The sequence below is a fragment of the Drosophila ananassae genome, chromosome XR (assembly GCF_017639315.1).
Source record: "Drosophila ananassae strain 14024-0371.13 chromosome XR, ASM1763931v2, whole genome shotgun sequence".
Taxonomy (NCBI): domain Eukaryota; kingdom Metazoa; phylum Arthropoda; class Insecta; order Diptera; family Drosophilidae; genus Drosophila; species Drosophila ananassae.
In genome coordinates, this window is record NC_057932.1 from 19,957,678 (window position 1) to 19,980,739 (window position 23,062).

General features: G+C 42.9%; 2 protein-coding genes across 2 annotated transcripts; one reads left to right on the plus strand and one right to left on the minus strand.

The window, feature by feature from the left end:
• Positions 1-694: 694 nt before the first annotated feature.
• On the minus strand, positions 695-23,056 carry LOC6498757 (pre-mRNA-splicing factor ATP-dependent RNA helicase PRP16). The gene is made up of 5 exons (XM_001967228.4): positions 21,108-23,056; positions 20,852-21,045; positions 1,934-2,846; positions 1,442-1,583; positions 695-1,379 (listed from the first exon to the last, which is right to left on the minus strand). Exons 1-5 carry the CDS (start codon positions 22,951-22,953, stop codon positions 782-784), a joined length of 3,693 nt encoding a protein of 1,230 aa, XP_001967264.1. The 5' UTR covers positions 22,954-23,056; the 3' UTR covers positions 695-781.
• Positions 13,649-20,574, plus strand: LOC6498792. Its single transcript, XM_001967229.4, has 4 exons — positions 13,649-14,794; positions 18,034-18,212; positions 18,451-18,555; positions 19,261-20,574. Exons 1-4 carry the CDS (start codon positions 14,191-14,193, stop codon positions 19,354-19,356), a joined length of 984 nt encoding a protein of 327 aa, XP_001967265.1. The 5' UTR covers positions 13,649-14,190; the 3' UTR covers positions 19,357-20,574.
• Positions 23,057-23,062: the final 6 nt, after the last annotated feature.

The window sequence follows — 23,062 nt, forward strand, 5'->3', positions numbered from 1 at the left end:
TCCAGTAGCCCGATCCAGGTTCCTGGAGCCTGTAGGCCGGTTCCTGCAGCCCGATCCTGGTTCCTGCAGCCGGTAGACCCGTTTCAGTAGTCCGATCCTGGTTCCTGCAGCCTGTAGGCCGGTTCCTGTAGCCCGATCCTGATTCCTGCAGCCTGTAGACCCGTTCCAGAAGCCCGATCCTGGTTCCTGTAGCCTGTAGGCCGGTTCCAGTGGCCCGATCCTGCTTCCTGTAGCCTGTAGACCGGTTCCAGTAGCCCGATCCTGGTTCCTGTAGCCTGTGGGCCGGTTCCAGTAGCCCGATCCTGGTTCCTGTAGCCTGTAGACCGGTTCCAGTAGCCCGATCCTGCTTCCTGTAGCCTGTAGACCGGTTCCAGTAGCCAGATCCTGGTTCCTGTAGCCTGTAGGCCGGTTCCAATAGCCCGATCCTGGTTCCTGCAGCCTGTAGATCTGTTCCATTAGCCCTTACCTGGTTCCTGTAGTGGAGAGCCTCCTTATAAAGGCTCAGCCAGAACCGTTTGTGAATTATATCAAATTATATCATTATATAACAAACATAAATATAAATATAAATTCAATTAAATTTATAAATTAAAAATAAACAGATACCTGTTCCTGCAGCTGCCAAATATCAAGCTCCGGCTGCACCTCCACCCGCAAACAATAGCTTATATTAAATATTAAAAAACGTTTACAGTTACTTAAATCCCAAATGGATTTCACATACAATTTTTTAGCAAACAAAAAAGAAATAGGTTTTGTATAAATGTGGAAAAAATGACTTTCAGAGACCAATTCTGGCGGGTGTTCTCCGGGGCGTGGCATTACCCGGCGTGGCTATCTCCTGTTTGGCGGCCAGCTGCTCCTCCCTTTGGGCCGCCTGCTGCTTTCGCTCCTCCATCTCGTGTTGCGCCTGCAGCATCTGCTCTTCCATTTCCTTCAGGTGCTCCGCGGCCTGTTTCTTCTTTTCCCTACCGCTGCGTCCTGACTCTTTAACGGAGAAGAACATGGGACCCAGCTCAGCCAGCCAATAGCCATCTACGGCTGTGGCACACTGCATGTACTCCTTGGCGGTCATGATTAGCTCGTGGTAGACGACATAGTCGGGTGTGGTACCTAGCCCGTAGAGGGCGGAGGTGGGATGCAGGTGACATGGCATTCCAGATCGCAAATTAACGTACTCTCCGATGCCCTTCAGCCTGGCAGCTTGGTAGAAGTAGGCGGAACAGATGCACTTCCTTACCACATCCCAGTCGGTGCCGCAGCTCTTCACGTTCATCTTCTGCTGGGTCATGATGTCCTTCAGCTGCTGTCGCACCTCTCGCACCTTTCGCATGGCCTTGATGTGTATAAAGTGCTCGTTACACCAGGTGGAGCTATAACTGTTGGTAGAGACAAAATTTATAAGTAATGTGTAGCGTGTTCTCAGGATTTGAGGACTTACTTGTTCTGGCGCCATTGCTGGTAGACATTGAGGTAGGTCAGGTGATCGGATTCTGGCACCTGGAACTTTTCGCGCACACCATCCGCCTCGTCCTCGCGTCCTTTGGGTCGGTAGAAGATGGAAGGCACCGAAAGCATGGAAACTGCGGAATGAAAAAAACATAACGATTAATTTAAAAATATTTAATACGATTTAAAATTATGTTAAAGAAATCTTAATCGAAATGAATTCAAATCTACGTTATAAATGTGCTATCGTTTTATGTACCAATGTGACTAGTGTTGGAAGTTGTTCTAAAATTATCGATAAGTCGACAATATTTGAGGTTGCCAGATTTTCATGTGAAATTTAAATCCTTAAAGAGCTGTTCGTAAAAGCTTTTAAAGGATGGCCTTGAATTTACCAAATTATGATATTTTTAATGAAAAAATCCTTAATTTAATCCTTAATTTTTAAATTAAATTAAAAACTTTTTGGGGGGTTGTATCTTACCTATAATTAACACTTCGGCACTGCACTCCATCTTACAGGCCACGATGAGCATCTGACACTGAGGTGGATCCAGCGGGAACTCGGCCATCTGGCGGCCCAAGGTGGTCAGGGCACCCGTGTGATCTAGGGCGCCTAGAATCCATAGCTGGTACAACGAGTTCAGGATATTGTCCTGCGGCGGAGGGTCCATGAAGTGGAACTGCAGCAGATCCACTACGCCCAAGGACTTCAACAGCAGCACCGTGTTGGCCAGATTGGTGCGCTGAATCTCCGGGACGGTGAGGGCTAGGAGCTCGTCCTTGTACTGTCGCTGGGTGTAGAGGCGATACGCCTGGCCGGGCCCTGTTCTTCCGGCTCGACCGCTGCGCTGATTGGCGTTCGCCTGGGATATGGGATAGATCTGCAGGGCGTCCATGCCTATCCTCGGATTGTAGACCTTCAGCTTGCAGTAGCCGGAGTCGATTACATAGATGATGCCGTCGACGGTAAGCGAGGTCTCCGCAATATTTGTGGCCACCACGCACTTGCGCACGCCATCACCGGACTTCTGGAAGATCTTGGCCTGCAGATCAGACGGCAGCTGGGAGTAAATCGGCAGGATGCTTAGCTCTGGTGCTTTTTCAATCTCCGCCAGCCTCTCCTCCAGCACTTCGCACGTCACCTCGATGTCCTCCTGACCCGGCATGAAGATGAGCATGTCGCCCTCGTTGGGCGTCAGATGCACCTGCAGGGCCTGCTTCACCGCCGATTCCACGTAGTCCTCGCAGGTGTTCTTGCTGAACATCACGTCCACGGGGAAGGTCCTGCCCGGTATGGTGAAGGTGGGCACGTTCCCGAAGAAGGTGGCGAACTTGGTGGAGTCCATGGTAGCGGAGGTGACGATGAGCTTCAGGTCATGTCGCCGAGCCACAATCTGAAAAGGATACAGAGGGAAAATTAATTTTAATTTAATTTTAGTTATTAACTAAATAGTTATAGGACACAGTGTATACTTATTTTTAAGATTAGATTAAGTATATAATTCTTTAACCTAAGAACTACTACTATTTTATATAAAAACCCTTTCAATAAAATGAATTTTCCAGTTCATACTAGAATTATGAATTTGATGCTCTTTGGGGAGGATGGGGAATGACCTAAGGGAGGCCACACATGGTTCTTAATGGGGTGGCGCAGTGGGGGTCAAGTGGCGGGTATGTGACCCACATCCCGTCCAGCTTTTTCCTGCAGTCGTTGACCGCTGTGTGCAGTGGGTCAAGGCATTTGCTGGCCTGGGAATCGTGTCCCATTTAAAAACACAAGTAAATCGACAAGAGGATACCCTAGTGATTCAACAAAATGACATCCCCTTAAAACGAAAACAGGATGGATGTATGACCCAAGAAAAGTTAAAGAACTTAACTCAAAAATTGCATGAATATTTAACATTATTTTGCTGGAGATGTCCTGGAGATGAAATACGAGATGCTACCCACTACGGATGCACTATACTCACCACACCAGTCAGTTTTCTCTCGGCAGGAAATGCTCTCAAAAGCCCGAAGTCCAAGTAATTATGGCGAGAGAAGAGAGAGAGTGTTAAGTTCGAGTGGTGAATTAGACGAATGAGTCCATGGGGGTTGGGCTAGCGAGGTGAATAGACTTAGGGGTTGGGGGATGACGTGCTGGCGAACACGTAGGCAATTCCAAAGGCTTCTCGAAATTCCCGAAGCCCAAGTGGCTTTTGAATTCAAGTCTCAAGGGGTTCAAAACGAAGAAACCACAAAAGGAAAATATTTTTAAGGGATTAGCCACTTTTGAGATGATTATTAGGAAGAAAACTAGCCAGAAGAGTATGCAATGGGACAAAAAATTATAGGGCTTGGGATAGGGAAGAACCACTACAATCATCTCGAAGCCCAGTCCTAGCCCAACTAATTCCAGGGTGGCCCCTGAACTCTTTAGTCTCAAGCGAGTGTCGAGCCAACTGCGCATTAAAAAGCGCTGCTTCGATTCGAATTCGGAAAAGCCACTCACTATGCTGGCCAATAAATCAACACACTTTATTTCGCAGTTTATCTTGGCTGCATACGAACTGCGTACGCAAATGCAATATTTATGATGCCTTCGAATGGCCGGACAAGTGTAACGCTGAAGCCGCAGATAAAGCAATCTTGATATCACCTGCAGATGACGTCAGGTGACGGCAATTACGATAGCTCCCCCCATTAAAAATATGAAACCTATTGGGCAAACGCCGGAGCAGAGCCATAGATAAGGGAAACACCATAAATCATCGGCTTTCAATCAATTTGCAAATGCAAATACAGGGAATCCTTGATAAGTGTAATCGCACTACCGAAACTCAATCCCTGAAGTGTCATAGTTCCTAAAAGTATGCAATGATTTCAAAAGTCTGGTTTCTTTCAGATAATTTACATACAAGTTGGAGTATCTTTTTTCTCAGGTGAGTGCCTTAAAAGTCTCAGAATATTACAGACAATAAATTATCTTTACAGCACCATTAAAAAGTGCAATTTTTCTGTTCTATCACAAAAGGCACAATATATTAGCTGTATAATTTCTTAGCACTATCTCAAGGTCGCCAGATAAACCAGTTTAATCAGTTTAATCAGTTTCAACTATAAAACGCGGCTGAATTTCGTTCACCCAGTTAAACTAAGAATGAATGCCTATATATGTGGGCCCACAGAGTGCCTTCCAGATTTGGGACAACTGATAACGAAGGTATATATGCGTATAGCCCAGATTCTTATTCACCGAGGGAGTTTCTACTTGGACTGGGATTACGGGAGGTTGGGGGATTACTTATCGCTGGCTTCTGAGGGGTTTCTGGCGCTCTATTTCATCACCCCTGAAGTGACTAAGTAGGATTCGACCTTAGGATTCGATTTAGCCCGCATTCGATCCGCAAGGGAGGAGCCACTGAAGTCGTAAAATAATATCAGCTAGAGCGCCCCGCCGATAAGGACTCGGCACTTAGTTAGAGCTCTTATTTTATGGAAATAATCGAATGCACAATAACCGAATGCAGATTGCAATCGGTTCGATCGGTAAACAAAATTTGTACAAAAATTCGCCATATCTTTACGACCCCATGATCCTCTTATAGAAACAGGAAGCTTCCAAGAAAAATACGAAATTTAATACGAGACGATGATAATGCCCTTAAATGTTCTCAACTGCCTCTCAATCGGAACGAAACAAATAAGTATGCACCATTGGGAATACTATATATATAATAAATTTAATTTTATTTGCGATATTGAGGAGGAAATTGCATGCCCATTTGCCAATCAAAAATGCCACGAATTTCATTCCATTTTCCTTATATTTTATTCTGGTCCCCCCGGGCATAGAGCCAAAAACTCAAAAATGTGACAACAATTCATTTGCATCTGCAAATCTGCTGCTAGTACATCAGCATCAGGTTGGTAAACATAAACATAGAGCCCCGATGCGATCAGGGAGGTCTTGTTTTCCCCATATTTATAGTTGGTAATCAAGACAGAATGCCCAAAACGTAAATATTGTGGCGAATACAAAGTAACAGACTCGTAAATAAAAGGAATGATAGAGGAAAGCAATTCTTTACTTCTTTATGGGCTTTTATCGATCGATTTTTGACTGTTGAGGCCGTAAAATCGATAAAATTCGATAGACATTTCCGTCTAGTAAGTCATACGGCCTCCGCAAAAGTCAGACATCGTCGCCAAAGTCAAAATCAAAATGAAAATCAGAAACCTTGTCTAGAGACTGACTGGCAAATGAGTTTTCCTGGCGCCAACAGAATCGTGTGTATATATCTCTATGCGTGGCATTATACCGACATAAATTGCAAGTGTGCGGATGGTTGTATGCTGGCGAAATTAAAAATTCCGCAAATGCAATTTACAGAGCGTTTGCACTGAGGCGAAAAGGCGCTTTTTTCGAGGTTGCTGGATGCGAATTTGAAAGAGGGGGGGCCTCCCATTGAGCGGTATGATGGGTGGGATGATGGCCCCCTGAGTTATGCGAGTCTAATGAACCTCTCTTTCAGCGATCCACTTTGAATACATATGTATAGTATATACACATTTATATGCTGGCTGGACAAAAAGCGAGAGTTCATAAATATATTGAACTCACTCTGAAAGGGTTCAAAAGCTATCGAAAGTTATATCGAAATAAGAGCTACTTTATCGTAAAAATGTATATCCTATTTAAATGTTAATTTTATCTAGACTCTATAATATATTTTGGTTACTTGTAATTTCTTAAATAAAGATATCTTCAAGATTCACAGGACAGGTACAATCCAAAGAAATCAAATACCGAATTACGAGGAAATGATTTTTATCGTAATTCTTATCGTAAATTTCAATGCAGTCCTATTATTTCCAGATTTTATATAGATTTTTTTTATATTTTTTTGATCTAAAAAGTAAATATATAATAAAGTTCTACCGTAGAATGTAATGAACTCGAATATCAAAGGAAAATAAACCCCATAAAAATGACAGAATTAAGGGAACAAAAATTTTATGAAAATGGAAGGACACGTGAAGGGGTTGGGGGATATTGAAACTAAAGAGCAGCAGGCCAGGGGGGTTGCTCTGGCGACTGATTGCGAATTTCCAACAGACCGAGAGCACCAAACTTTTGCACTGTGGTGAGTTTCGCTTCGATGTACTGTTGTTGTTGCTGTGCTTTTGGAGGTGTGGCGGCATCAACAAATCGCAAAATAAGAAATACAAAAAAAAAAAAAAAGGCGAAAAATAAAAATAAAACCGCAAAAAATCGCAAGCACATGTGTGTGCGACGTCGAGACAAAAACAATTCATTGCTTTTTTGGCAAAACTACGAGCACAACAAAAAAAAACCGAGCGAAGCGCAAGATGTAAACAAAAACCAGAAAAAATTTGCACAAAAACAAAAGCGCAAAAAATAAGTATAAAAAAAACGATAAAAAATAAAGAGGCGAGACATTTCAATGAATAATTAAGCAAAATATCACACAGTCACGAATTGCTTTCTCAGCGAGATAAAATACAAATTAGAATTTGAAATTATACAATGTTTTCCATTAAATATAACTCAATAAATAAAATAAATAAACAAACTGAAGCTCTAAGGCAGAGGTGAATACACTGCAACCAAAAGGAGAGGCCGACGAAAACAGAGAGTCGGCCACAACAGAGAGCTGCAGAGAGACACAGATACAAAGATACGCAGATACAATGAGAGAGAGCAGAGAGCGACAGGCTGAGATACAGCCGGCAAACGGAATGAAATTCTAGTTGATTGTTTTTGTTTATTTCCAGCACTTCCTTTTCCTTTTTCTGAGTGCAGCTTCTGAGTCAAAGGAACAGCTGTTCAAGTCCTTCCGCCATCTGATAAGTCCTGATAATTTCTTACCAGGAAACCTCTCCTCTCCGGCTGTCAAAACACACAAAGTATCTGAATCGGATTCTCAGTTCGAACAAAAACAAAAATCATCTACATTTCGAACTCGCACCGCCCGTCTGTTTATTGTCTTTTATTTTTATATTCACTTTGTTGTTGTCTTTTTATTAAAATTTTTTTTTGTTTTTTTGCTCGTGTCTCGTTTGCATGGCCATAAAAATCAGTCTAAAAATAGGTCCACAGCCAAAAGAATGCTCTGTCGACGTCGGCTGCGCTGCTAAGGGGCGGCAGGGCAGAAGGGGGCGTGTGCAAAAATGCCAAGTGATGACAGGTGCCCGAATTGATAGATTTTCATTTTGCACTCTGATAAGCAGATTGGATTTCAAAATATTTATAGACGCACGCCTACATCATTCGGGCTACAGTAGTCCTTCGTAAATTGGAGCTTTCAAGCTTTTGACAAAGAGTTTAGAGAGTTTTCTAGAATCTATTTATCAATCTATTCTAACTATCTATCTATTATATTTCTCTACCTATTCTAATTAGCTATCTATTTTATTTTTCTAACTATTCTATCTGTAATCTATCTATTTTGTAAAATTATATAAAAAACTATTTTGAAAAATATTTGGGTTGCTTAGCTGCCTCCTATGAGAAGCGAGGAGAAAGGCGGTTAAATTTTTATTATTTTTTTTCAATCTATTTTCCCTAGCAAGCCCTAATACTTCAAGTAGATTGCTTAGAACTATATTTAATTCAATGAAATTCATAACTTTTTGCTTGAAAACAATGTACATTTTGGTTTTGAACAGATAATGTAAAGTATATATATTCGGAAATCCAAAAATTTGAAGTTTACATCTCGAATCTTCAAGAGTCGTCTTTACGAGGTGTGTCGCTCTCCCCCAGAGACCCCTGTACCTTTTGTTGTTTGTCTGTTAAACGACTCGAGAGGAATTCCGAATTCCATGCAAAGTGCGAACAATGGAGCTATGTAGTTTGGAATTTAGAAGCTTTTCGGATTGCTCTCCAAGCTTTGGCCTGGGCCATTGTAGAGGCTGTTGTTGTTCCAGAAATCCGGAAATTGTCAAAGGGCTAGACGGCCAGAAATGCCAGTCCCTTGTTCATATTTCTCTTCCTATTGGGGGGTAACTTCTTCTACCTATGTAGCTTCGAGAGCGAAGAACTTGAACCTTGCGAAGAGCATGAGGAAAACATTATTGTTGAATTAATTCCAGCAAGAACTCTGGTAAGCCCGCTTCCATTCAGTGAATGAATGAGCAAACTGATACTGAATTTGCATAAAAAAAAATGGCAAGTAGTATAATGAGTAGGGGTTAGCCCTCACACAGACACGGCGAATGCCATTATAATTATAATTGGCGATGTCTGGGTTCGGACAGAAGCGACCAAAGTCTGGATATTACCAGATATCGAAGGCATTTGCCGGCAAACGCGCAAAACGAAGCCTTTAAGTCCCCAAAAAACCAAAAGCAAACCCGTGGTATAAGAAATAAAATTGAAACAGAAACCAAAAACCAAAACCGGGACGGTACGAAACGAAACGAAACGAGTTTGGTTGCCACAGATACACGGCATGCAAATGCTATCTATCTATCTATCTACACACACATATGCTCGGATATGTGGATACATTATGTATCTAGACGGATCACAGATACAAACGGTATCTAGATGGATGTGTGCGCCTGGATTTGGCCAGGGAGATGGATAGATTGGCGCACGCTTCCATTTGTCATAGGACCTGAGCCCCGTACTGATCCAAGATGACAGTTTTTCCTTTGTTTTTTTTTTTGTTTACCCCCTTTATAAATATTCATTTTAATTATTTATGCAACCCGATTCGAACGGAAGCCCCGTGCACTTCGCATTCGCAGACACTGCGGGCCACAACAAAAGGTAAACAAATACAGGTGGTTCGGCTGGTTCAGGTGGTTTTAGCCAACGTTTCTCTCTCTCTGGTCTTCTTACCACTCATCAGATATACAGGGAGATGGAGGAAGAGGGTATAGATACCTGGTACTACTGATCAGTGAGTAGCGGGTATCATTTATGCAAAACAAAGCACTATCTTCCGTGGCGCCTAGATTTCGTTCCAAGCCAGAGGGGCACTTCATAAAGAAAACTGTCAAATCAGCATTGATAGCTCGCTCAGCCGCAATCTTATCAAAATGTACTCAAAATACCTCTGCCAAATACTCAAAATAACTTCAAAGAAACTTAAAACTAGCACACAAATTCCCAAAATAAATTAAATCGCAGAAGCAGATAGGCAGATGTATGCATTACTCACTGAATAGGCCTTTAGAAAAGCCAAAAACTTTAATACACTTTTTCCTCCAATGTAATTTCAAAGAAACAAAATATCGAATCGAAAAAAAGGAAAACCCCTTGTAGAAGAACTTGTAATTCTAAACACAAATCGAATAATAATATAATCTTATCAGAAGGTACTTCAAGTAAGAGTACTTAGGGAATGAATGCAAAAATTTTATAAAATTTAAACGAAAATGTTTTAGTCGAAAAGTCCTGAGTTACAGAGCTCCAAAGGTCTTTAAGCAAATATTACTCATACGACACGTAGGTCGCTCTTCATTTTTTGCATAACCTATTTGATAGTTTCGGTTTTAATTGAAAATAATTTATTATGTTGAATATTTCCTTAAAATTGTTATCTTTTATGGTTTAGTCTGCCAGACCAGACATATTTTTTTGTAGCATTTTAAATTATTCAAAAGTGTGCGCGGGATTTAGATATTTTTTTTATTTTTTGCGATTTATAAACTCGATGAATTATTCATGTTTTTGCCATTTAAGGCTAGCTTCTTCCTTTTTAAGCCGAAAGGCACTGACCTACACGAACCTTTTTAATGTGATTACGTAATAACAGCCAGAATGTGCAACACACACACTCGAAAATGGAAGAAGAAACAACAACGTAAATTGCAATGCAATTAGTTGGAATGCCCGAGTCGAGGGGTGGGGGGGCGGTACTGGACCGGCTTCGCTAATTAGAGAACCCCTCTATCTCTATCTCTATCTCTATCTCGCTTTCTATCTATGTATCTGCGCGATGTCTCTGTCCCACTCCCCGTTTTCCGCCACCACCCACCTCCGCCAAGCAGCCAAGGTTAAAGCTATAAATAGATATGGAGAAAAATCAACAACAAATACAACAGCAACAATAACACTAAAAGCAACAACAACAACAATAATAATAATAATACTAATCGAGCAAAACAACAAATGCAAAAAGTAAAAAAAAAACAAAATAAAAGCAACAGAAGCAAGTTGCAAAATCTATTTTTAGCTGACAGCGCGAGACGACGACTGTAAGAGGAGTAGATGAAAAACTTGAAACGAAAACAAGACACGAACGGCAAATACCAAGATCCTCAAGTCGAACTTGAAATGCTCTACCATTTCTGTGAAGATTTCTTTAAATAGTCTGTTTCAGATAGAGAAATGGCCACACTGTCTAGGTTAGGTTCCAAGCTACTACCACACTAATAATATAATAATATTTGTAATAACAACAAGTTTTTTGTAAAATTTCGATGAGAATCAGTAAACATAAATCATCAAAACTTTTGATTGAAAAGTGAACATTTGGGAAACAGGCCACACTGGATAATCGTAAAGTAGGAAGGCCACACTAAAATACTAGATATGGGTAATTGTCAGCTCCCACAAGATGCAATAGACTTTTTTGAAGAGTATCTAGTTTGAACAGTCTTTTGACACAATTATCTAGATCAAATAACTAAGTACGATATATTTTTAATAGAGCAGGCAATACGTGTATAAATAGAGCATATCTCATGAGTTTGTTCGCCAAGATTAGGTTCCCCTAATCAAAAATCACATCGCCTCTGAATCAGTCGCTCTTGACACTTTTTAATCGAATTATAAACAATAATTAATCTCATTTTGTCTGCGAATGGGCAGCCCTTGCCCCAAAAGCTATCTATATGAAGGAAAAGCTGACCACAGAGTTTCCCATAAATTGTCTCTTGTTCGGCTGGTAGTTCTGGGTGCTTGGCCCACTTTAAAGCCAAAGTTTTGGCAGCGGCAATGGGCCAAATTAGTCTACCAATGTGTGTGCTGTGTACGTGGTGTGTGTGTGTGTTTGTGTGTGTGTGTGTGTTTGTGTGTGTGTGTGTGTGTGTAGTGGGGTAGCCCCCAACCCCAAAAATCGAACATTCTCCGACATACTACGTGACAACAAACACACGCACTTTGTGGTAGAAGTCAGAAGCGACGTCACAGCGAAAAGTTCGAATACCTTGTGTTACTTTTTATTTTGAATTTGTGCAGAGCCAATTGCAAGCTCTTCAGGTATGAAAAAATGGGAAAAGGTAGGTATGAGGGGAAAAGCACTCAAGTCATTCAAGATATCGATTCGCAAAGTAGACACACTATCTCAGCTACAGAGAACTATCTTCTTGGGACTACCTAGCCCTTTCTCGCCGTGTAGTCGTTGCACTAATTGCCCTCCACTGAAGTGGGTGGGGGTCCAAGGGTCTTTGGCCAACTAATAATGCGATTACCCGGCTCTGAGCGTTGTTTGAAATTGCAAACAGAGAAAAGCTGGTGGCAGGGGCTGAGTTTTTCCGACTGGATGTTGACTTGTTGACTTTCTCGGCTTTTATTACTCGCTTGGTGGCACTGCAGCAAATGAGTTTGAGTGCCACACGCAAATCGCATTCCCACAGCCTTAATTTACGATCATTCATGAAAGATAATCAACTGCTGGGTCTCATTGAGAGTATTATTGAGAATCCACTGGCTACTCGTACGAAAATTTAATGCGACAACCCAGAAAACTAGTACTAAATATTCGAAAAACTAAAGAGAAAAAACATATTCTACGACTTCTATAAATACAAATATCAGATATGCTCCTCATTTTATTTTTAGTCTCTCCGAAAATTCGCAATTTTTCGAAAAAATCATTTTATCAATCACTTCCCAGTGCAACCTTGGAGTGCTTTTTCAAAGGCCATTTAATTTATGGCCAATAAACATTGAAAATATGTATTTAATAAAGAGGTTTTTGGAATAATTTTAAACTTGAAAATAGCTTACATTTCTTCCTTCACAAAGATAGCTTCATGGCTTCTATTTGAGAGTTATTAATTTGAAAAAATTATTTGAATACTGTTCGAATATATCGATTACCCACTGTCTTCTGTCACATGACTGGGTCTTGTGCATTTGGGTATCGGGATTGGCAAGAAGACCAATTGTTGAAAAAATACGAAAACAAACCATTAAACCATAAAAACTCCTCCTAACATCAATCAAATCAATCAAGTTTTACCTTTTCCATGACGCTCAGGTAACTGGCGGAAAGGTAAGCGGTGCGGTAATGGGTGCGTGGTAAGTGGGAGAGTGATGGGGTTGCAGAGCCCGGCCTGTTGGCCAGAAAGAGAGATGGATGGATCGCTGGAAAAGGATCGAGATGGCGAGCTTAATCGCCGCTGAATAGATAATTACATGTGGGGACACCGACAATATGCGAGTGCTGGGCGAAAAAAAGCATAACGGAATGCCAGCCCCAACTCACCACGGACGGGAGATGGGAGATGCGAGAGTGGAGAGAGTGGCAGTGCGGGAGAGCGAGCCGAAACCGGCTTTGGGTTTATAAATAACATAACGTTCGGCTTGCGAGAGGGCCAAACGAGAGATAGCGATTGGAGAGAAGTGTTTTAACAGTTACTGTTAGCGGCAAAAGTAAATTTCAGGTAACAATTAAGTTCCTATTACCTGTATAAATATTAAGAATAAAGAAAACTAATTATAAAGTTGACTTTTTGCATGGTATTCTTGATGACTCCAAGCCTAAGAAGAAGAAGCAGAAACAAGTTGTATTTTTTGTAGCACAGTTTTCAGGGACAAATTATTTTTGGAGAAAATTGCATGGAAATCGAACAGAAGGGTTTACAATTTATCCAATAAATAAATAGAAACTAGTTCTGATTTGGATACATAGATATTGTATCTCAACCTAGAAATTTATAGATATTTTATCTTTGAGATTGTACTTTGTAGATGAGAAAGATACTTGAAAAATTCCATTTTCACATTTCATTTTGTAGAATCTTATACTTTTTTTGCTGTTTTTTATATTTTTATATCTTCAGATACTTCAGGTTTAACCCTGGGATTCCTAACCCTGGATTAATCTAATTTCTAATTGCACACTATTGAAAATGAGAAACTCACTGGGTGGATACTTTCGCGAGACACTGTAGCTAACAGAGCACGTCACGGAGAGCGGCAGCGTTTCTTCGATTCTCGTTCGCAGCCGGCGGAGATACATATTCCAATTGGCTTTCGAGTCTCAGACAGAGCAGAAGCAGCAGAAAGCGAGCGGATAACCTAAGGAAGCCCAAGCACAAACCGTAAACTGAAAACCGAAAACCGTAAAAAGCACGAAAAACACGAAACGCAGCGCAGAAAACCAGCCATAGCCATAGCCACAGCCGTAGCCGTGCTTCGTGAAATACAACCACAGCCCCCAAACCGAATAAACCGAAAAAACTGAAACTGAAACAGAAAATACAGCGACAAGACAGAAACCCAAACCGAAACTCAAACGGAGCGTAGTAAATAGAGCGATTTGGATCAGGAAAATCACTACTGAAAAATAATAGGAAAATAAATACATACATATATAGGAGTTCGAAAGAACAAGAGTAGGAGCAGCCAGAGACGCGAACCAGAACGTCAGTCTTTCGTGGGCCGGAAAACGCGCGGAAAACTTAGTGATAAGCGCCCGATTGCAGTTCAAAAGCTATTATATTTTTTTTTTTGTTCGAGTGAAAGTGGTTTCCTGGGGCCCGGGCATGAACCGCTCGAATAGCTTTGTCAGCTCCCTGAAGTGGTGGCCCCTGCAGGGCCACAACAACCAGCCAGCCGCTGCACCGGCAGCTCCACCCAGCGGCGGCTACTCCCAGTCGGCACCCAGCTCCCCCACCTCCAACTGGCCGCCACCATTGCAGCAGCAGCAGAACCCGCTAGCCCTGCGCCACCACCATCTGCCCCAGCACAAGTCCACCGCCGGCGGGGGCATTGTGGGCGCCACCTTCGGCAGCAGCGTCGCCGTCCAGAAGCTGCGCGAATCCAAGTGGTTCAAGCCCGAGGAGCAGCGCATCTTCTGCGCCGTCGTCGAGTGCGGCTTCATTGTTGAGATTCGGAGCAGCGCCGCAGCCGAGGCGGCAGCAGCTGCCACAGCCGCGGCCGCAGCGGCAGCTGCTTCGGCCGACCTCGAGGAGGAGGATGAGGAGGACCCCCTCGACTCGCTCGACTGCCCGCCGTCGAAGCTGGCGTTGACGCTGGCGCCGGCGCTGGTGATTCCGCGCAACGGAAGCAGCTTCCTGGAGACACAGGACGAGAACGAGACGCCGGTGGCCTCCTGGTACGGCATCGTCCTCTGCAAGGTGGCTAAAGGTGAGTACCCACAGTGAACCCCCTCCTCTCCGGAGGACACCCCTACATGCAGTGATGCAATAAACCCTTATCTGTGCACTTTTTTTTTGCAACCATTCATAATCTTGAGGCGAGATTGGGGATATATATTTTATACGAATGGGAAAGTAGTACTTTCTGGGGGTCTGCCTTCTGCAGAGGTTATCGGAGAATGGTCACACCAATGGCCCCCCTTAGTAGGGCCTCATATGACACAATAGCCATTGCAACAAATCCCAGAACACCTAGTTTGCCCATTTTATCACACTTGCAGTTTGCTTTCTTTATCGTTTGCATTAAAATAATATATGTATCGCTGGGATTAAATATTTCTTTGTGATTTTGTTTACTCGGTTGGGGTTTTCGTTATCGTTTTATTACGGTTGGGGTTGACTAATGCGCCCATGGATTATTGCCAACAATTGTTTGCAATTGCGAGTTGGTGGTTTTTAGAATGAAATATATTGCCTAGAAAGTAGAGCTGGGAGGAGTCTCTCTAAGCTCTAACTTTATATTTTCAGGGTAAAGATATAGAACAGAGGCTGTTCTCAAAGAAAAAGTGTGGCCTTGGCTGAATAACAAAAGGCTTAGTGTGGTAGTGTCCTTGGGAAATTATTTGTAGGTTAGTTCAAAAAGAAATGGAATAGAAGATATTGAAACCTTAGTGTGACCTTAGTTACAAAAAAAAAAGCTGGGGCTTAGTGTGTCTGTTCTCTTAAAGTTTTGTGACTCTATTAGTATTATTATAAATCTGTTAAATCATGGTTAGTCTATAGAAATTGCCACTGTAGCTGCTTAAATCGTAAAACCCGCCTCAACCCAAAAATTCTGCCTCTGATGATTAATCAGAACTTCAGACGTCAAAACCGTAAGGCTAATCTCTCCGCTTTTCGGTTCTCAGTTACCTTCTTGCCTTTTTTTTGTGTTTTTTTTCTGCAAATATTGGGGCTTGGACAAAATTCTAAAATGTCATTCAATAAACAAACAACACACACATGCGCACTGGAATCGGGTGTGTATGTGGCTTTTATCTAATCGGGAGTCCAGCAACAACAACAGCCATAGCAGCTACAACAAAAATATGGCTAAAACAAAAAGGCTATCAAAGTGCGGCGCCAACAGCGCAGTTGACGTCGCCGCTTACAGGGGACATTCACAATGATGCGCCGACAGCTGCTAGAACATTCCGAATTGTTTCAGTGTATATATATATTTTTTTTTTAAATATTTTATTTGTGCGTAAATGAAAAGACAACAAACAAAAAAAAAAAACCCAGAAGAAAAAAAATGAAAAGCAAACACACGGAGGCTGCGTTCTGTCTCTCCAAACACCCGAAAAAAATATGAAATACATCATGTGCTCCGAGTCACGCATACAGATAGTACAGTGAACACTCGCACTCGCAAACGCACTCGCATCAATTAATACGGCAAACAATCATTAAATCAAGTGGTGAAATATCGCTGATAACATAGAGCAAGGTGTGTGGGAAGAACAACTTGACGGGCAGGGACGGACTGCACTCTCTGTGGGCTGTGGGTGTGGGGAGATACATACACATGTACGTTGGGGGGCCTGGGCGAATACTCACCACAGCCACAGATGGGGGCTCACGGGCGGGCGCACCAGACAAGAGCGTCTGTTGCATCTCGTGAGCCGGCCAATAACCCACCACACGTGCACCACCCGCCCCCACACTGCACATACATATGTACAAATATGCAAATTTTGATTTGCACTCATGTACATATATGTTTTTTTATATATACTTGGCGGTACAGTGGCTGTTCAAAAAATAATTCCCAGGAGAAATACGACATTTTGAATTTGGAAAATGTTTTTCAGATATTTGTACTTCTCTTCCTAATCAGAAGTCTAACACTGACAGTCTTAGGACTTTTTTGGGTTTGGGTATCATGTGGGAATACTTTAGATTGAGAACTCTATAAAATGCATTTCATGAGCTCAACGAACGACACTTTTTAATAATTTATTTCGATTCAAGGTGCTTGCGTGCACTACTGCCAGTTGAGGCAATGGAGTGGAAGGGGTTCTGATGGCGATACTGGGCTGTGTGGGTGGAAAAAAAGGGCTGGGCGAAAAAACCTCATCAGGGGGCAATCAATACTGAAAAAAAGCACTGCATTCTGCTGCTAATCGCCTGGATTGTTCCACTCGGTGGAGGAGGCAGCACTCTGATTACTGTCCAAGTAAATTACATGCTTCCAGCACATTGTATATAAAGAGGAAAAAATCGCTAAAAAATGCGCATGCGTGCTTATCAAACGATATTTACAAAGTGCTCCCATGACACGTCTCATTTGTTCTATTTTGTATCAAAATTTGATGGATTGCTGGGCGATAGATGGCAGCTTGGGGCCTAAGGGATAGAGAGTAATTTATCCACAAAAAAGTGGAAAATATTAAATATTATTCTACACTTTTTGATTGAATTATTAGCCAAGTTTAGATCACTCACAAAATGCATTTGCAGGCAAATTACAGTGCCTGGCATTAATGGAATGCCATTAGGCACAAATTGGCGGGGGAATTCGAAGCCAAAACCCACAAAAACATGCAATAACAATAATCAAATCCAGTCGAGTCATTCACCCACCCACTGACCGAGTGCTCCAGTCGAAAAAAAAAAAAACAGATTTAAATGCCTGCAAATTGGTTGGACATGGAATAAAATAACAAAATATGAGAAAATAAATAAAAAGAGCAGGGAGGTATGCCATTAGACTAGGAAGAAGCAGCCGCAGCTGAGTGTAAAATACTAAGCAGTGCTAATTATTTTTTATGGCAGTTAATTCACAAATGCTTTAACAAATTGCGCAAGCAACCATCACAGCACAGCACAGCCCAGCCCGGCACACATGACAGGAGCACCATGTGGCCGCACTTCATCCTGGTTGTCACGATTATGTCACATGATTTCACAAAGAAGTGCCTTGTTATGGACTAGAGCGCTTCTGGTATCAAATGATATAATAATTGATTACTAAAGGGGAGGATTACGGATGACTTTCGTCACATTATTCACATTATTCAGAGAATCTAAGCCTTAGAAAAAGTGCACAGATTGGTACCTGACAGTTGAACAAATTCATAAACCAATTGCCTTTCCGACCAAGAAATCAAAATCAATTGAAAATTGCATTGCGGATGATTGACTTTTATTTTCCCATCAAAATTAATCGATTTTATCCGATTCCAGACAATAAACCCAAACCCGATACCATTGAGATATTTTCTGTGAAAATACGCGAGAATGGCACCTACAAGCTGATCAAGATGTCACTGGCCGACATTTGGAGCCACGGCTGGGAGCTGAGGATCAATAATTTCGCCGACAAGGAGAAGGTTCCACACAACGAAAAGGATATACGTAATCAGGTGAATATATATATTACAAAAATATATTACAAACAGGAGATAGTAGTTTCAACTAGCTGACTAATTAATTTGTTAAATTTTGGTTTTTTTTTATTAAGGAATATGTATGGATTAAATCAAAAACATTTTCCAATAATTAACAATTTATTAAGCTTGTTTTTAGACACTTTTAAGAGTCAGTGGACAATCAAAGTTTCGAGTTATTTTATTAATACACTTCATTCAATTTCGTCCTTAGGTTTCGGTGGCCAGGAAGGCCAGGCAGAGCCTGTGGAACAACAACAAGCACTTCGTGTACTGGTGCCGCTACGGAAGTCGTCAGCAGGATCTGCGCAAGCGACAGGTAACAACAAGTGCGAATCACGTGCTCCTGCACCTGATCAATTGATAAGCGGATAATGCCACGCCCCCGTCACCAGCTGGGGGGATTCAAAAAAAAAAAAAAACAAAAAAAGCAGCGCCCAACATACACCTACACACACAGACACACACACACACACACACACAACCACACATCCATACAATGAAACAAGAACCTCTAAACCCAAAACAAGAAAGAATCCTTCTCCTATTTCTCCTCTTCCCGCCGCCGCCGCCCACATCCATTGATTGTTGTAGTTGCAGCAGCCAAAAAACAAAAAAAAAAACTATAATACACTGACCGAAAAACCAGAAAACAATAATTAGGACTGTCAGAAATGAGGGATATAACTCATCCATACTATATATACGCCGATTCATGCTTGCTTAAATCACTCACGACGACACTAGTCCAGTGTATAATGAGCTCTGCTTGCCACGCCCACTATCTGCATTCCTCCTATCCCCAGCATACTCCACAAGATATGTGTAGAAAACTGTAATATATGTCGGACTTTTTCGGAGGGACCGCCACTGCAAACTACTGCAAGCCCATTGTCGATGTGATCGTGAACAGACTATCCTCCTATATTTTCTCTCTCTGTACATCCATATTTATGCCGGCCACAGGCCACAGCCAAAAAGTATCTCGCATTTGTATCTGACAAATACAAAATCTATCTTGCAGATGTCGGAGTGCGTGAAATGGGGCAGCGTTGGCATGAACGCGGGCATGTTGCTGGTGCTCAATAATAGGCAAAAAAGCTACTCCCACTCAAAGTAAATAGTATTCTAACTTCTAAACAAATCACAATTCAGGAAGCTCTAAACTCTAAACTCTAAACCAAAAATCGCAAAAACTCAAGCCAAAAATGTTGATATCCCATAACTTCAATCCCTCTTTCTGAAGGCGTTCTAACAACTTTTAAACAAGAATAATGAAAAAAACCGATATTAAAAAACAGATAATCTTTAAAAACTGAATCAGTTAAATATGCGAGCGGCAGTATTAAATGAATGAAAGTTAAAGAAACACTATTACACACTGAAAAACACACTATACACTCCTGCCCATGATTGTAAAGCTGTTGCAACTCGATCTACAACTTAAATGTGAATCAAAAATCAAATTAAATACTTTTGTATTTACACAGAAAGAGAGAGAGAGAGACACAAACACTGTGAAATTCGAAAAGACTTATTAAATATTTGTTTGTTTTAATATTTCTTCGTCCTAATTATTATTATTATTTGTATTTTTTTTTTTTTTGTTTTCCACTTGTGATTTTAAAAACGTATATATATACCTTTATTATACAACATATATTATGTATTTATGGCCGACATAAACCGTACTTGTACTTGTAGCCACCCAGGCAAGGCAACACTCTTGTTTTCTTTGTTGTTTAAGCTTAGTTATCGAACTAGGAGATCCCAAGATCCCAAGCCACGTCCTCGTGGATTACGAGAACTCTACTTAGCATCGTAAGAACCACAATCAAACATTCGAAATGTTTCGTTATGTATTTAACTCTAAATTGTAATGAAATATATGTATACCACACTGAACGACAACCCCGACTCCTCCCCACAATCGGACACTCAAGCAAAAATCGAAAACCAATCGGAAATTTATCGAAAAAATCAACATATTTTTGTACATAAAGTCAACACAACCAACACAACCAACCAACCAACTGGACGACCACGGACTCTCACATACGTAACTTAAAGCTTAACTTAAATTTATAAACCCATAAAAAAAAATGATAAAAAAAAGAACAAAAAAAAAGATATATATTAAATGGAACAATAGTCTCTAAGCTATGTACTATTATTAGTTACTTCGTTTAAGTTGTGTATTTTTTAAGCCATTTATAAAATATTTATGGTAGTCTTACATATACATTTCGACAATGCGAAACAAAATTTGAATATGAAACGTTTGTAAAATGCTTTATATTGATATTATTATTAAATGTTTACCAATCGATAAAAAATACATCTATTGTGTATTACTTAGGGGGGTGATATGTGTGTTAGGTGGAACTATTAATGAGTAGCTCCAGAACCATTATAATGACACTAGGTACACAGTTTCAAATGCTTAATTATGGTTTATTTGTTCAAATCGAGTAGATAATGGCATTACTTTCAGATACAAGCGAAAATGATTGATCTTGTGGGACGGGACCAGGGACTTGTTTTCTTTCCCTGAGCTCTTTTTTAATGGGTTTTTAAATTTAAAAATAAAGAAAATAATAAGAATAACGACTCACCTCCCTTAACAATCCGAAGAGCACGTCCGTTGAGAGCGACCGCTCGTGGGCCTCGTCCATTATAATCGCCGAGTAACTGTCCAGATCCGGATCCCTGAGACTCTCGCGGAGCAGGATACCATCCGTCATGTACTTGATCACTGTGCGCTCCGAAGTGCAGTCTTCGAACCGAATGGCATAGCCCACGTCCTCACCTAGCAGGGAAGAAGAAGGAATATATTAGTAAAAGAATCAACAGGAAGCTACGACATCATACCCAACTGGGTGTCCATCTCGTCGGAGACACGCTTCGCCACCGACATGGCGGCCACTCGACGCGGCTGGGTGCATCCGATCATGCCGCTTTTGCTGTAGCCGTCCTCGTGGAGGTACTGTGTGAGCTGTGTGGTCTTGCCGCTGCCAGTCTCGCCCACAATGATGATCACCGAGTTCTCGCGGATCACGTTGAGCAGCTCCTGGCGGGAGGCGAATACGGGCAGGAAGCGGCGCTGCTCCGCGATGGTTTTCTTTCGCGAGAAGTCGCTCTTGCCGCCCGTTTCCTGGTCCCGCATATGATCGGCAAACTTCTGGTCCTTCCGGTAGTCGGCCGTATCGTTGTCCTTGTTGAAGCGAGCATCGTCCTCGTCCTGCGGCCCCTTCACGCCCATGATGTTGCCCAGCTTGGTGCCGCTCAGCTCCCAGTGTTTCTTCTGCGCCTTGCGGCGCTCCTTTTGCTCCCGGTAAGTCTTCACCAGCGCACTGCCCTTGCGAGCCAGAAGGGCCATGTCGGAGGTTGGATCCTTCACCGGCACCACGGGCTCCGGCTGCTTGGTGAACACAATTCGACCGTCCAGAAAGGGCGGGATAATATGGTGTACGAGTAGGTGGACTCTTTCCAGGGCCTCGTCATCGAAGTCGTCGTTCACGTTGATAGAGGTGACCACGCCGGAGGTGAGCATTCTGTTCCGTTCCCACAGCTCGTTGTCCCGATTGTTCTGTCGCTGCTGGGCACTGATTCGCTTGGTTCGCTTCTGCTCCAGCTGCTCCTCGCGCTTCCGGAAGTAATCTGAGTTGGCGCCACCGAACGGGTTGTTCTCGTCGTCGTAGCCCTCGTCAATGTTGTACCATTCGCGGTCTAACCGGCGCTGCTCCTCCTCCCACAGATCCCGCGACTCCGCGTCCTCGCCCCAGGGCGTGGCTCCACTGCGCTTGCGGTCGTGTGCCCATTGATTGTATCGGTGGGCCGGCGTCGGTCGGGCTGTGTCATCCTGCCGTCCGTGATTCCGCCGGCTGCTCGAGCGGGCTGACCAATCGCCCGAGGAGTGGCTGCCATGGCGCTTGGGCGTGGGCATGTCCCAGTCGGATTTGCGGTGGCTGCTGTCGCCGTCCTCATCGTCCCAGGTGCTGCTGGATATGCCGCTGCTGCCGCCCGGCGTGTTCGGTTCTCTGGGTGTGTTCACGCTCCTCACGGACACAGAGCCATCTCGGTCACGACCCCAATCCCGATCTCGGTCTCTACTCCGGTGCCGGTCACGATCTCGCTCTCTATTTCGATCTCTGTCTCTGTCCCTTTGGTGCCTTCGGTCGCGATCTCTTTCCCGCTCTCGGCGTCTTTCTCGGTCCGATCTGCTTTCCGAGCTGGAGCCGGATGATGACGAACTGCTGACCGGGCGGCCGCGGGTCTTGTCCCGCTGAATGTGCTCCCGCAGGCGTTCGCGAGCCTTTTCCGACACTCCGCCCGTGTGCGAGGGCGTCTCGTCCTTGTGCTCACGCAGCTGGCGACTCAGTTTCTCGAAACTCTTGGTGTCCGGCTTCTTGAAGGCAAACTCACTCGAGCCTCCTCCGCCATTATTGCCGGGCGTGGAAACCGGCGTGGATCCGCCACCGGACGTAGTGTCATCATACTCATTGTCCTGAAAGGAAATCAAGCGTCCGGCCTGCTCTTTTTCTGCGCGTCGCTTGGCCGCCAGCTTGTCCAGACCTAGCAGGGATCCCTGCGGAACCTTGAAGCCGCTTTTCGATGATGCCTCCTCTTTGGGCTTCCGGATTACAAGACCGCCTCGTGTCTCCTCGCCGGTGGTGCCCTCCAGTCTGTGCACGCCCGCCTCCTCGTCGGCGGACATGGTGAATCAGAGCAGTGCGTGTTTCTTTCCGGAATTTTTCGCACTTGGTTTCTTTCGTTGGCGTTCCTAAAACAGCTGATTGCCGGCAGGGGGCTGCCACCTGGTTTGT

Coding starts and splice junctions, on each gene's coding strand:
- LOC6498792 (XM_001967229.4), top strand. CDS start 14,191: ATGAACCGCTCGAATAGCTTTGTCAGCTCCCTGAAGTGGTGGCCCCTG. Junction 14,795..18,033: donor CCTCTGCAAGGTGGCTAAAG/GTGAGTACCCAC, acceptor ATCCGATTCCAG/ACAATAAACCCAAACCCGAT. Junction 18,556..19,260: donor AGGATCTGCGCAAGCGACAG/GTAACAACAAGT, acceptor TCTATCTTGCAG/ATGTCGGAGTGCGTGAAATG.
- LOC6498757 (XM_001967228.4), bottom strand. CDS start 22,953: ATGTCCGCCGACGAGGAGGCGGGCGTGCACAGACTGGAGGGCACCACC. Junction 2,847..20,851: donor TCTTCGGATTGTTAAGGGAG/GTGAGTCGTTAT, acceptor TATCCTTTTCAG/ATTGTGGCTCGGCGACATGA. Junction 1,584..1,933: donor TGCCGAAGTGTTAATTATAG/GTAAGATACAAC, acceptor TTCATTCCGCAG/TTTCCATGCTTTCGGTGCCT.